At 39.8% G+C, this 13,251-nt stretch overlaps 2 protein-coding genes across 2 annotated transcripts in view; both read left to right on the forward strand.

Annotated features, from left to right (window-relative positions):
• LOC144666878 (oxysterol-binding protein-related protein 1-like) overlaps positions 1-9,359 on the forward strand; it is a 63,578-nt gene extending 54,219 nt beyond the window's left edge. The window contains exon 31 of the mRNA XM_078528300.1: positions 5,474-9,359. Coding sequence (XP_078384426.1) covers positions 5,474-5,576 — 103 coding nt within the window. The 3' untranslated portion in view covers positions 5,577-9,359. The remainder of the gene's footprint in view (positions 1-5,473) is intronic.
• A 775-nt stretch (positions 9,360-10,134) lies between these two features.
• On the forward strand, positions 10,135-13,251 carry LOC144666911 (uncharacterized). The gene is made up of 3 exons (XM_078528352.1): positions 10,135-10,292; positions 11,582-11,990; positions 12,771-13,251. Exons 1-3 carry the CDS (start codon positions 10,261-10,263, stop codon positions 12,960-12,962), a joined length of 633 nt encoding a protein of 210 aa, XP_078384478.1. The 5' UTR covers positions 10,135-10,260; the 3' UTR covers positions 12,963-13,251.

The raw sequence follows: 13,251 nt of genomic DNA on the forward strand, positions 1-13,251 counted from the left end.
TAATGCAAATTGTTGGTGGTTTCAGGTCAGAATTTAAAAAGATCAGAGCCATAATCGAATTTGAAACGATCAGGGGCCATAATCGATGGCTCCTGAAAAAAAAAAAATATTTCGTACCTGATTTGAAATAAAATTCGTTCTGTCTCCGGCATCGACGTTCTTAAAAAAATTAAAGGTTCTTATATAAAGAAAGCGAGTATATATTCTTCCTGGTCTTGAACAATGTTGGTCACAGTTACTTCTGGCAGGAACAATTCTTCGAAAAAACATGAAAAAGAAACCAAGAGATCCACGTATTGCTTCTTTCGTTTCACCTTAATATGACTGGTGTCGATTTCAAAGTGATTGCAGATTTCTTTTAGCATTTGAATAGCAAAAGAAGACAGCTTCGAGGAACGGACGAGTTCACATAGGTTATAGCAGTCATAAACTATTGGATGCTCCAGCGACACTTCCTGCATGACTGCATTGGTCAAATCTTGAAGGGCACTCTCCCTCTCTGCGTTGTCCACTTCCTCATCACTAACATCTGCTACATCTTGCCGGCGTCGCTTAGCAGCCAGGCGACTAAAAAAGCTTGCTATCTGCTTGGAAGTCAGAAACTCGGCGCTTGTAAAGAGACGATTCCCTTCACTGTCCCTGGCTGTCATCATGGCTCTTGCAACAGAGTCTGGATCTGCTTTTCGCCCTGATGTCTCTCCAAGATCGAATTTCTTTGTCAAGTAATCTCTCTGACTAGTATTGAATCTAGTTCTTTTAACTTGCGACGACCGCAATGCCCAGCCCATGGGAAGAGACACGCTTCCTGTCGGTCGTGGTTTAGGTACTTCTGTTGGAATGTTTGGGACGATACCAGATTGCACTTCAAGTCTCTCTGAATAACCAGTAATGGCTCTTGTCAAGAAGACTCTCGTTTTCAATAGCGCGGTGATGTTTGCTGCAATCAAGGTGCCGCTGAAGTGAGGAGAAACGCTGATAACGTTTAATACATCCTTCTTCAGGACAGGAAAACAGACTTACATTTGATTCATCAGAAGAGGATTCGTCAGAGCTTGGTGAATCACTTGGGGCCCGCGTATCAGCCTGTTTCGAAGGGATCTTTGGTTTCTTAGATTGAATTGTAAAGTTCGCTTTTTGTCCGTTAGTGACGCTGTCAACTGCTTATAGCCCTGGAACTTCCGTATTTGGCTGGAAGTCGAGATTGTCCCACTGAATCAATTTCTCAGGACCAATTTTATAGGCCCTCCATACAATCAGCCCTTCGTCGGTGTACTCTATGTTTGAAATAGCGCTGACACCTTCCAACATGATAGCTGAGAACGTCTCGGGCTCAGGGGGTCTTGAAACAGTAACGTTAACCGATGGTAATCCACCCGCTTAGAGAATGGCATCTTTCATTTCCTCTGCGCTTTCAATGTTGTTCCCTGAATTGAGATAAATCTTCATATGGGACTTAATGCCGGCTGCTTTCCTATCACACACTCCTTTGCCTGCTTGCGAATCGCAAAAATCCAGCCTCTTGATAGAAACGTCATGTTGTTGCATTGGCTGATTAGTTTTGCTCCCACTATGGTTGTGCCACAGTGGTAGCAGCCTGCGTTGTCTTGCCAGTAATAGGTCTTCTTAACTTGAGGCTGAGCTTCTTTGACCTGTCTTAGCACATCTGACATGACGGAGAGTACTGTACAGCCATCCTGGTTGCAATTCCTGAATACATTTACGAACGTCATCATCTGGAGGCTCTGGTCGTCGCCTCTCCTGATGGCTACAGTTATGTGCCACGAAATACCACGTTCTGCGTACCAATCGGTCTGGCTTTCTCTAAATTTGCGGGGTAAAAAATTTCATAGCCCAATCTTGGACTAAAACGATGGACGTGCTGTCGAGTGCATCCAGTTGGCTTAGCCTTGCTTCTTCTTGATTTACTGACCGCAGCAGATGCGCTTTCCAGTTCACAATGTCTTCCCGAGCTTTTCTCATCACGAAACAAAGCTTTTCTTTTACATCACTAGAAGCCAGCTTCTCTATTGCAGCCTCGATTTCGTCCATAGTTTTGGTAAGATCATCGCAATTGTCACAGCTGGTGTTGTGCTCATGTGAACACTGGGACTGGTAATCACGGTCTTTAGGGTCGTTGAGTGCGTAGACTCTGCAGTGGTCAGCGACATCCGAGCTCGCCGAGACATGAACCTGCGAATTGAAGCATACAAAACTAACGTCACAAGTAAACTATGTGAAATATTTTTTTACAATAACTGAGCGAATTCTCGCGCGCTGATTGACTAATTTTCATTGTCAATAGGACTACAGACGCATAAAACGCGTCGCTGACGTAATCAGCGAAGGTTTTGTCAAACTTTTCAGCACTGATTTAGCGCTGTATTTTTGATGAGGCGAGAATTATTCCACAAAACAAGTAGTCTTCAATGACGAAATCATCTATAATTTATCGGTTAAAGCTTAAGAAACTATTGCAGCCTGAAAGCGAAAAGATGAGGATGTTTATCGAGGATTTAGAGCTGAAAATTGGCGGTGAGCGGGAATGTTTGCTGTCAGTTAAGAAGCTGAACCGCGGTTTTGCGGATTATTTTGTGACCACTTTTCACTGGATTAAAGGTTAGTTGAACAATTCGAATTTTCTCTTGTATTTCTGGCCGTATTTGTACCAACCTTTTAATTTACGAGCCTATGATTCTTCGAATTACAGCGACGAAATTCAGTTAAATTCTGCGTCCGTACGGCAATCGCATCTTACTCGTGCATTTATTTCCTTCGTTTTAAAATTGACATCAGTTTTTTATGTGTCTGTCCTGTTATTGATAATATTTAAAGTTTGTTGTAGATCCAAATTCTGTATCAATTACGGATTTTACACAAGTAGTATCTTGTCTAGAATTGTTTTACACTGTTTACCACGCTCAGTACAAAAAAGGTAAAAAGGGCTCAGTATTAGAGACTCACTATGGTAAGATTCTCCATGGGTACGAGCACTTCTGTTTCGTCACTGAGCTCTTCAGCAAGTGCCTCTCTGCTTTCTGTTGTAGATTCTGCTTCACAATCCAGTTTTGAAAGTAAAATACGACAGTTACGACAAACACCTAAAACAAATAAAAATTCAAATCAATATTAACATTGAATGGGACATTGTCATCAGTGTTTGTTTTTCCCGTGTTATAAGAAGAACTACCTTTGACAACAAAGTCACGTGACCAGGCTGGCATATCCCTCGGAGTATGAATTTTTTGTTTACGAAAATGATCTTTAGTTTGTAAAGGAAATTACTACTTGTTTAATAGCTATGTATGTTCATTGTAATCTGTACAAACCTGATCCGACGGCAACAAATACACCTGTTCTCTGATGTATCAACTTTGCTCCCCGTTTTCCAAGGCCTCTCTCTGCTTTAGGCCATCTTCTATCTTCGCTATGGCCCGATAATTTCTCAGGAACCTAGCAACGCTGAGATCCACGGCGCCATCCAGTTTCCAAGGAATATCCGGCGGTGGTAGGGACAAATAGTAAACTGACAAATGTTTTCAGGAAAGGAAAAAACTGCTGCTCTGGCAAGAATCAAATCAACCTCTGTTTCGACATCTCAGATCCCCCATGTAGATTTATGTCCCGCTATTTCTCGAGTACAGTATAACAACGGAATAACTTCTGTCTTCTTCGCCTTATCTCTTCGCTCGTAGGTGCAGGAATCCCCGACAATAGCGCTAAAAGAACACTTCGCTTCCATACAGAAATAATGATAAAAAACACGTTTCCTTCAAACTCGCGTTCTAAGCGTTTCCCGCGCTAGTATCAAGGTTTTCTAATTTGTAAACGTCAATCAAGATCATTATCACGACCAAATGTAAAAAGTACGCCAAAGTATCCTGAGTGATGTGTTTTACGTATCGTGTTTTAAAGGTAAGCATTTTATTAGCATCTTATTTGCCAAATACATTAAATAATCTTGCGATCCTTTTTAACAGCGTTCGTTCACGAAGCAGTTTTACACATACTGTTTACATTACGGCAACAAGGAATCTACAGAAATCACGAAATGCTGACCACCAAATTAATTACCGACCTACGGGTAAAATAAATATTTCTTCTTTTAATTGCAGTGTTTTATCCAAGAATGAATTTTTTTGCCATGATTTTTTAATTTCAAGAACCAATTTATATCTTAAGAACGGAGATATGTTTGTAAAGGAATTTCAAAAGATATATTGGATGTTTCAACAAGCCCGCTGAAATGAACAACCAGCAACCATTGTTTACATTTGCTGATAATTTCGTTAAAATTTGGTTAATTCAGCGGCGCCTCGAAAATCTCTCGAAAGAGAACCCGAGCTGAATTTTATACATAATTTATAACAGCATTAAAGGGTTCCACAGCCGAAGTTTGAAGAAATTTGGAGTTATGGCACATGGCGAAAAAAAATTCTGAACTTTATCAATAAATTAGGGATTTTCCCATAAGTAAATAAAGGTATTTTTACAAAATTTGTAATTAATTCTCGAATGACGCTCAAGTCAAGTTATTACCTATTTTTAGAAGCTGAATACCCTGCCTTTCAAGAAAACGTATCCAAAAGTTCAAGTTCTTCTTTGCACGCGAACTAAATTAAAACTTAGGTTGCCAAATTTTAGCTTTGTATCCGGCCATTTTTGGCGATCTTGTGGGCGAAATTCCTTTTTCTTGTTTTTCACGGATGTAAAGCGCTTTGAGACGAAAAAAACTACATCAAATTTCAAGGCTAGCTAAAGGCTATTTGTGGGCAAAAAATGAGGGAAATCGATATTTCCAATTTCTGCCGCTAAATCAATTTTTTGATTGAAATCTGCTGAAAGTCGTTCTTAAGCTGTTTTAAGACGCATCCTGATGGCTCCTCGGATTGCTCGCAAGTCGTCGGGCTATTTTAATCGGAAGCTTTTCGGGAGCTTTTACGAAGATTTACGGAAAGTACAACTTGATCTTTCCACAGTATTACAAAGAAGTCCTGGAATTCCTAGTAATTAAATTTCACATCCTGAAAAGTCGAAGTCTCCTTCGCAGCCATTGTTTGGGCTCGTCACGCAACGCTGCCTTTCCCAGTTAGTGGAGAGAAGCGTTGCGTTAAAGTAACGGCTGCAAATGGGACAAGGAAGGTCTAGTTTCCTTCACAGCCGTTATTTGGGATGTCACGTAACGCTCCCCCCCCCCCCCCAAAAAAAAGGGGGAGTCTGTAAAACGATAAATTAGGTTACGTCTTTCGCACTTTGCTGGTATATAAGGGTGGTATGTAATGGGTCACAAACACAATGGGAAAGGAATGTTGTTCGGATGTAAGCAGCCGCTTCTTTGGGGGGAGCGTTGCGCGACATTACAAATAGTGGCGGCGAAGGAGAATAAGGAAGGTCCTGCAAGTATAATGCTGAAAAAGTGTTCAGTCTTGCCAATGTCGACTGGTCATAAGCGTTGTCTGTGTTGTTTCCCTCACAGATGGTTCAAAGAAGACATCAATCCCTACACAGGACAGATGGACTGGCTCTTCACAGGGACCTACTGGAATAGAGACTGGAAATCATGCCCAGATATCTTTTAAATTCCCTCTTACTTAGTTTGTAACAAAATTAAAATTGCTCCAGTTCGCACAGGAGGTTTTTGGGGGATCATAGAAGAGCGCGAGTACAGTCGCGTGAGCATCGCGCGCGGCGTGACTTGCGTGTTTTTCGCGCGAGATTTTTTCGTCTCGCGTTCTACTGATGATAAAATCCCAACAAAACCCTCTGTCCCGGAGCGTGATTATTTTCTTGAATAAAGAGTGCCTCAGATGCATCTGATTAGTGGAATCCAACAAAATTATCTTGTTTACTATTCAAAATCGAGGCAGCCTTTATTTGAGAAAATATCGTAGCTTACGATAAATATGTCGGATTTTGTCGGGGAGTCTTCAAACTATTGACTCTCTCAATAATTTTGTGGCAATTTTTGTCCCTGCAGAATAATGTAATCACTTCACATTTGGTAATTCGTAATGCTCTCCACAGCTAACTTTTGGTCATTCAGTTGTAGCGGCGTACCTTTCTAAGAAAACTGCATCGAACAAGAATGCCCATTTTATTTTTGTAACAGATGGTTAGCTCTCAATTGCATTCAGAAAATGATTGAAGCAGTTTGAAAAAGTAAAGTTTTCGTGTCCCCCTTGTGGCCCGACATCAGCAACGGTGTCGCGAGGAGACTGGATCGAAACGTACCTCGACCTCATGTCTCTTCTTTATGGCGCATGCTGAAAAGTTAAAATTGAATTTTTCGCCGTTCGTAATCCGTATCAATCTTCGCCAATAGAAGCCATCCTTGTTTCTGTCTGGTTAATTATTTCATCTTTGATCTTTATCTTCCTTACTAAGCTATCATTTCCTTCATTTTGAAGAAAATTTTGCCCAACGCGAAAAATTGCTTAATTATATTTTTTAATGAAATTACAAATCTCTGAGAAGCGCAAATTTCCGTGGCTCAAAAAAAAAAAAAAGAAACGAAGAGATCATAACATCTTGTCAGTGTAACACAACAGAAACTGTTAATTTAATTTTTCGCATTTTTTGCGGAATTTCTGCACTGAGAAAAAAGACTGTTCTTGTTACACAACGACGTAGACAATGCGGACGCATTGACAAGAGCATGCGCACGATTGACATGAGCAGTTGTGACGTCATCGTTGCTGTCGTCGGGCTTGGTGATTTAGAAATCTTTCTTGTAGTTGAAAAAAGAATAAGATCATAGCTAAATTTAGACTATTTATTGTGTGACATACGTGTAATAATAACATTGCAAAGTGGAGGGAAATTGTTCCCTTTTGTCAAGGAATCCAGAGCTTTCCAAAGTGGGATTGATTTATCGGGTGTTGCGCAGTTGAAGCGTAGCTTCAATGTTGTATTCTAGATAGCGGTGGGAAAGATTTCAAACTTCAAGACTGAAAAAATAGTTTGATGCCGGAAAAGCACATATTAAAGTTATAGTAAGAGACGGACCATTATTTTTTCGGATGGGGGGGATGAAAAATATTGAAAAAAATTGTTTGCAGGGCCTGGAAAGACAAAATAAATTGTTTGCAAAACGATATGTATAACAAAAAAAAGTAAGAATTTGGAAAAAAAATGTTTGCTGAGGTGCATAAACTAAAAAAAAGTTTGCAGAGGAAAATTGTTCATCCCCCCCCCCCCCCCCCCCCTCTAAGAAAATAATGGTCCGTCCCTAATGAGAGAATGATTCGGTTTAGGGTTGTCTCAAAGATGTTCGGCAACTTTTGGGCAACTTTTCATCTCTCGTGGAACTTTTTTCCTTTCGAGCAACTTCGATCAACTATTGCAATTTCTAGACTGAAGATTGTCCGAGTGTTGTTCGAAGACCATACGAACTTTTCCGAGTACTTTTTGAATTTTTCCGAAGATTAACGAAATTTGTCGAAGATTTCCAAGAAAGTTCAAAGGATGCTTCAACTTTCATTCAACATTGAAAACTCGTTAGTAAATATTACGTCATTGTTATCTTGAGAATTGTTTTTTATAGTGAAAAAAATCTGTGTAATTCAACAAATTTCGGCCTTAATATTTTTTTTTTAATATTTTTGTTGCAGTTAAATTGCGTGAAATGCTTAAAAATCTTACCTTCAAAGGGAAAATAGCATAGGTTTGGAGAATTTTCTTATTTAAAAGCAACGTTTTGAATATTTTAAAGGAACTTTCGATCAAACTTTTTGGGTAATTTCGAGCATCTTTGGGGCAACCATAATTAAGTTTACTTCCTTCCAGCAACAAAATTCAATGATGATCTCACCTCTACAATTTTTTTCATAAGCGTCATCTTTCGCCCAGCACAAATAAAGTCAGATAATTTTCACGTCGTAGCGTCCTTCAACACGAAGACAGCCGAAGGCTTTCCGAGGAACCACGAACCTTCGGTAATCAACCCAAGCTTTAAGACAAAGTTTAAATTAGGCGTGCGAAAGTAGCATACTAGATATTATTACAAATTATATTGGTGCCTTTGGGTCATTTGTTAACGCTTTAGACTGAAATAGATTTATAACTAGTGATTATTTAAAAACTACCTTTACAAATGCTGCTTTTTTGCTTACTTTCGCAGCGGTTAGTTTGTGGGTTTACTGTAGGGGAGGAGTATGTGGGGAATATTTCAGTCCCGCTTTTGTTACTGGGAATGGGGTAGGAATGGTTGATTATGCGTGAGTTCTTATTTGTCTTTGTTGGAAGTTGCTTTCATCAATTTCAGGTTGTTGCTGGGCTTGTTTTCAAGGTCTTTGATATGAATAATGTAGTCTAGAGAGAGGCTATTCTCTATTTTCCAATTGCCCATAATGCACTTTGTTTGCCCCCCAAATTTTGCATAAACTATTGTTTTGGAAATATGCAGTCCTCCCAAGAGAATTTGAAAACAATAGTTTATGCAAAATTTGGGGGGCAAACAAAGTGTATTATGGGCAATTGGAAAATAGAGAATAGATATTAAGAGGGAGAGTTCTTGGGAAGAGTATGAGAGAAGGTGTCTGGGAGGGGTGGGTAGGGGAATCGTTCTTGAAGCTATACTTAAGACATAAATCTTTCAGATTACCGTTGTTTTTTTTTTCTGTTTTGGGATTTCGGAACTTCTCACTGAAATGGTAAAGATTTCGTGATAAAAATGCACGCTAACAAATAACGACTTTTCAAAATTACATATGAATACAAAGTTAACATAGAAACAATAGATAATTTGTGTGGATCGCATATGTAATCGTAAAGATAGTAGCTATTATAAACTAAACAAATTATTTTTGCCCAGATCGAGTCACTGTTGACTTTCGACTTCAGGATTCTAATTTCTAAAGTGAGATAGATTCTTGAGAATCTTGCGATGTCATCTGGCTCCTTTCCATTTATTCTTTTACATCGTCCTTTATTAGCATGCAATTTTATCACAAAATCGATTTCAAAAAACTTACTCGAATTGGTTAAACTTTACTTTAGCGGAGCAGTGCTCAAACGTTTTTTATGTTTCTGTTTTATTTTGATGCAGTTGATTTTTTATCAACTTCTTGGAAATAGCTTTGCAATAAGGACAGATAAGAATTTCACTGCAAAAGACCTTGATTTGTGTAATTTCCTGCCGCGTCAATTGGATGTTTTGCGTTTTTTGACAGGGAAAGGAGAAAATAAGTTATTATTTTGAACATAAATGTGGTGGGATAATCGGAAGCTTGGAAAGCCTCTTCAAAAAGTTTCCTTGCAATATTTGCTTTCTATATATTTAATGAAGATTAAATTGTGCAGGGTGAAAAGTAAAAATAGGTAAATAGATCTGGCAATAAAGTACTTGATATTGCATTTTCAAATTACTGAGGTCTTTTGATTGTCGTCAAGGATTAAAAGATTTTGATTGTGTTTAGGGCCCAGCTAAACGAGGAAACATGTTTCCGTAATTTTTTCCTCGATTTGTCATGGTTTAATGCCGCACGGAAAAAAGGAATGTTTCTGCGGTGGAGCAGAAGCAAATTTTGCTTCTTGAAAACCAAAATTGACGCTGGAAACAATGTTTTCCGTGTGGCAAAACTGGGAAACATTAGGGAAACAAGCGCGCGCTAGGGGTATTTCTGGAAACATGTTTTCTCGTTTTGCCAGGCCTTATGTACTTATTGACCGAGTGGGAGGACGGGACGGGAAATATTTGGCTCGAAGTCATGGCTTACGGACCGAGCACGCGTGCGAAATGACTGAGCGTGTTATTTCCCGTTCACCCTGACCTAACTTGGTTAGTTAGTATCAGCATCATACTACCTTTGTTGACCCTGATTTTGCTGGAAAGTTGTGTAAATCGCTTGGCAGAAGTTCTTAATTGCGCGCGCTATATAAATTGTTGGCATATGCGGGGCCCTGCACTCGTCAGTTTCAGCTAATAGTGACATTTTCGGCCGGGCGCTAGGCACAAAGTATCGTGTGCCCTTGCGTCTCTGAAAATTCCCACGTAGAGCCCGAATGTTCAGAAAGTTCTCGCTTTGAAAAAGGGCGCTTAGGCGTGAGGCAGTCACCACATCGCGTAAATGAACATTTTTATCGTTTCACTGAAAACGGCTCGTGCAAATTATTACGACGCATACGCGCAGCCAAGTGCAGATTATGTAAATGCAATCAGAAGGGTTGTTTGTGACGTCATAATTCACGCGCGACCAGTAATCCTGGCGATGAGGAGATGAGAAATATTCGTTAAACGCTACAATGTGAAAAATCAGCGAGGTAATGTGTTGGTTCCTGCGGATGAGATTAGCAAGGTTAGTGCAAATTTTCATTCAAGTTGTTGAAAATTGTCCATTGAAAATATGCGCGCCGTGTAAGGATGGATTTCTATTTTCTCCAGACTCGTAAGCTAAACGTGCTTGCGGACTTTACACGCATAAAATAAGCTTAAATGCAATAAAATGTATGGGCCGCCTGTACGTCTGCGGGGAGAGTTTTTATTTCAGAGTTAAAATTAACATCCGTGTGCACTCAACAATGAAAACTAACCTTTAAAATTAGTTTTGTAGGACTTAATGATGCTTTTGCTGTTTTTACAAAATTCACAGCCCATTAAACAGCCTACAGCCTCACGTGCAATTTACATGTTTTGAGTTGCACTGAGTTGTAATTTCTCATCACAACTAAGCTTGCTGAAAAAAAATCACTTTCTCTTATACCTCTTGTAAAACCTAGAAAATGTAAATTGCGCAGACATTTTAGGTGGCTATCAAAGCTTTTAGTGTTCCGTGCGGACTAATTGCGAGATAAAACGAGGACAACGTTAATAATATTAAAACACTCACCCCATTCTCTAACACCATTTAAATTCCATTTAATGCCCAGGTCCCGGTTGTTAAAAGGATGGATAACGCAATCCACCGAATAAATCACTATCCAGTGGATAACTGTCTTACGAAACCTACTTCGCTATCCATGTAGTCATAATTTACGCAGGGCCTCTGTTGATACCAGCTAAGTGCTGATTGTGCCACCCTTCTTAAATAAAGTTGAATTGACTTGACTTGACTGGATAGCGATTTATCCGTGAATAGTGCTATCCACGCTGTGAACAACTGGGAAAAGGAGTCTTGGCTCATTTCCAGCCGTTTTGGGAGTGGGGTTTTTATACCCCTCGGACTCACAAAATTGAGGCTACCAAGGGCCTTGCTATGTTAGCAGCCCAAGGAAGGGAGTTTTAATATTTGGGACAGGGGGCTTTTCTGTTTTACCCTGGCATCTCTAAAGTGCCCAAATTACAAGCTAAGTTAAACCCGCTCTTATGAATTTAAATTAACCCTAAACTAACGAAGTAAATCGCCCTCAACTGAAGATGGCAGCATATTGTTAAGTGCACTTTTCAAAATAGGAAGTGTCTTATAGATTAGGAGTGCTAGTTGAAATAATGGCACTCATTACAATGCCTTCAGAAGGGTTTGTTTAATTGAAGGGGCACACATCGCAAGGAGGGTGCTAAATTGAATAATTACGCTAATCCTGGATGTCCGTTATAAAAATTTGAGACCAATGCTTTATCCGCTGCATTTATTTTTCTCGTCACCAGGCGAAAGAAAGCCGCCGAGCGAAAAGCGCTTAGTCTGAAAAAATCCATGGTGGAATCTTTCAACAAACTGTCATCCTCCATGTCATCGGTTATGGGAGCACAAGGCAGCAGCGCTTGGCAACCAGGTCGCCCGTCTTCAAGGGGACCTGGGGCGGCTGGTCAGAGAGGGACTGGAAGGGGTGGAGGAAAAGGGGGCGGAAGAGGAGCAGGAAGAGGGACCGGAAAAGGAGCGGGGAAAGGCCCCGGTCGACCACCTCCTCCTCCTCCTCGACCTCCTCCCCCGGGGGTCAACACCCCACTAATTAACCCAAAAGGAAAGGCAGATAAATCAAAAACGGCGGCAAATAATGCAACAAAAGTCAAAAGAAAAAAGCAAAAAAAGAAGAAAGCTGGAAAAGATACAAGCGAGGTAAGAAATAAATTAATATAAAATAAAGGCTGTCAGGTTAACGTTTTATCCGTTAAGAATGTAACTAGGAAAATCAAACCCCAAAGTGTAATGAGCATTCGTCAGGAGAGTAGTCTTGCATAATAAGCCCTACCTTCCTACCATGGACTTACATAATTAGATGCAACTTTTCCGATGCAAGCTCCCTCTTTTTGTAATTCTCGTCGTTAGGGCACGCTCATAGGACAGGCATGTTTTTGTATGCACCTAAAAATATTAAGATGCAGTATCCCGTCCAAAACATAAACCCAAACATTTTTGTGACCCATACGAACGCCAATAGAGCTTTTTCCACTGTTTGCATTCATACGCGACTTTATAAATCATAACATCCGCGGAAACGTTTCCAAGATTTCCGTCAAAATTTCTGTAGAAATCTGTAAACCGTTTAGAGGTCTTTTACTTAAGCAACTAGTAGTGGGTCAGTTTGAACAGGGCAACTTTCAATTGCGTGCGTATTTGCGTTTGCTTCGGTTTTACATTTCTACGCTTAATAGTTTAAAAAACTCGCGCCACTTTCTCAACGAATTAACTAAAAGTAAAACTAAAACCAACCGTGACTCATTCCCGCGTTTGGAGCCGGCTACATATATTTGCTTCGAGTTTGATTGGTTCACTAGATTATCTGTGTCCTTTGTGATTGGTCAGAGTGATTACTTTGGTTTTGGTTTTACAACACTCAATCGAAGATCGCGGCTCCCTAATACTGTAAATAACGACTTTATATTTTTCTTCTCGCAGCTTTTACCAGAAGAAACAAGCACGTTACCCAGCCTGTGTAGATTTTTCAAGAAGCCACAGCGACAACAGGGAGCCCACCTGCCAAGTAAAAATTTCCGGAAGCAAATTATGTGTCATTCTTGGGAGGGTGGGGTGGTGGAGTTAAACGCCTTGGACGACATTCAGGAAGAAGACGAAGAGGGACATGAATAAAAAATCAACCAAAAAAATGAAGGAAACTTTTTTTAGGTAGAAACTAGTTCCTCTTGCTTTTAATACACTAGGTTAAAGACAGGAGTCAGGTCAGGTTTTTACCCTTGTGTAAATGTAATGGGGTTAAACCTGAATGAAGTTAGTTTTACAGATTAAATCCTTGTTTTTGACTGTTCTGTTTGTTACGAGTGCAACGGGGCATAGTGATAAAAGTATTACTTTTTTTCTTTGTATATTTTATAAACAAATATATGTTGGCTTCACGCAAAACAATTTTAAAACTGAACAA

The sequence above is a fragment of the Oculina patagonica genome, chromosome 9, assembly GCF_052425735.1.
Source record: "Oculina patagonica isolate OP01 chromosome 9, crgOcupat, whole genome shotgun sequence".
In the NCBI taxonomy this organism is placed as follows: domain Eukaryota; kingdom Metazoa; phylum Cnidaria; class Anthozoa; order Scleractinia; family Oculinidae; genus Oculina; species Oculina patagonica.

Excerpts from the sequence above, each read along its gene's own strand:
- LOC144666911 (XM_078528352.1), top strand. The coding sequence starts at position 10,261 with ATGTGTTGGTTCCTGCGGATGAGATTAGCAAG. Across the intron at positions 10,293-11,581 it reads CTGCGGATGAGATTAGCAAG|GCGAAAGAAAGCCGCCGAGC; the intron begins GTTAGTGCAAAT and ends TCTCGTCACCAG. Across the intron at positions 11,991-12,770 it reads CTGGAAAAGATACAAGCGAG|CTTTTACCAGAAGAAACAAG; the intron begins GTAAGAAATAAA and ends TTCTTCTCGCAG.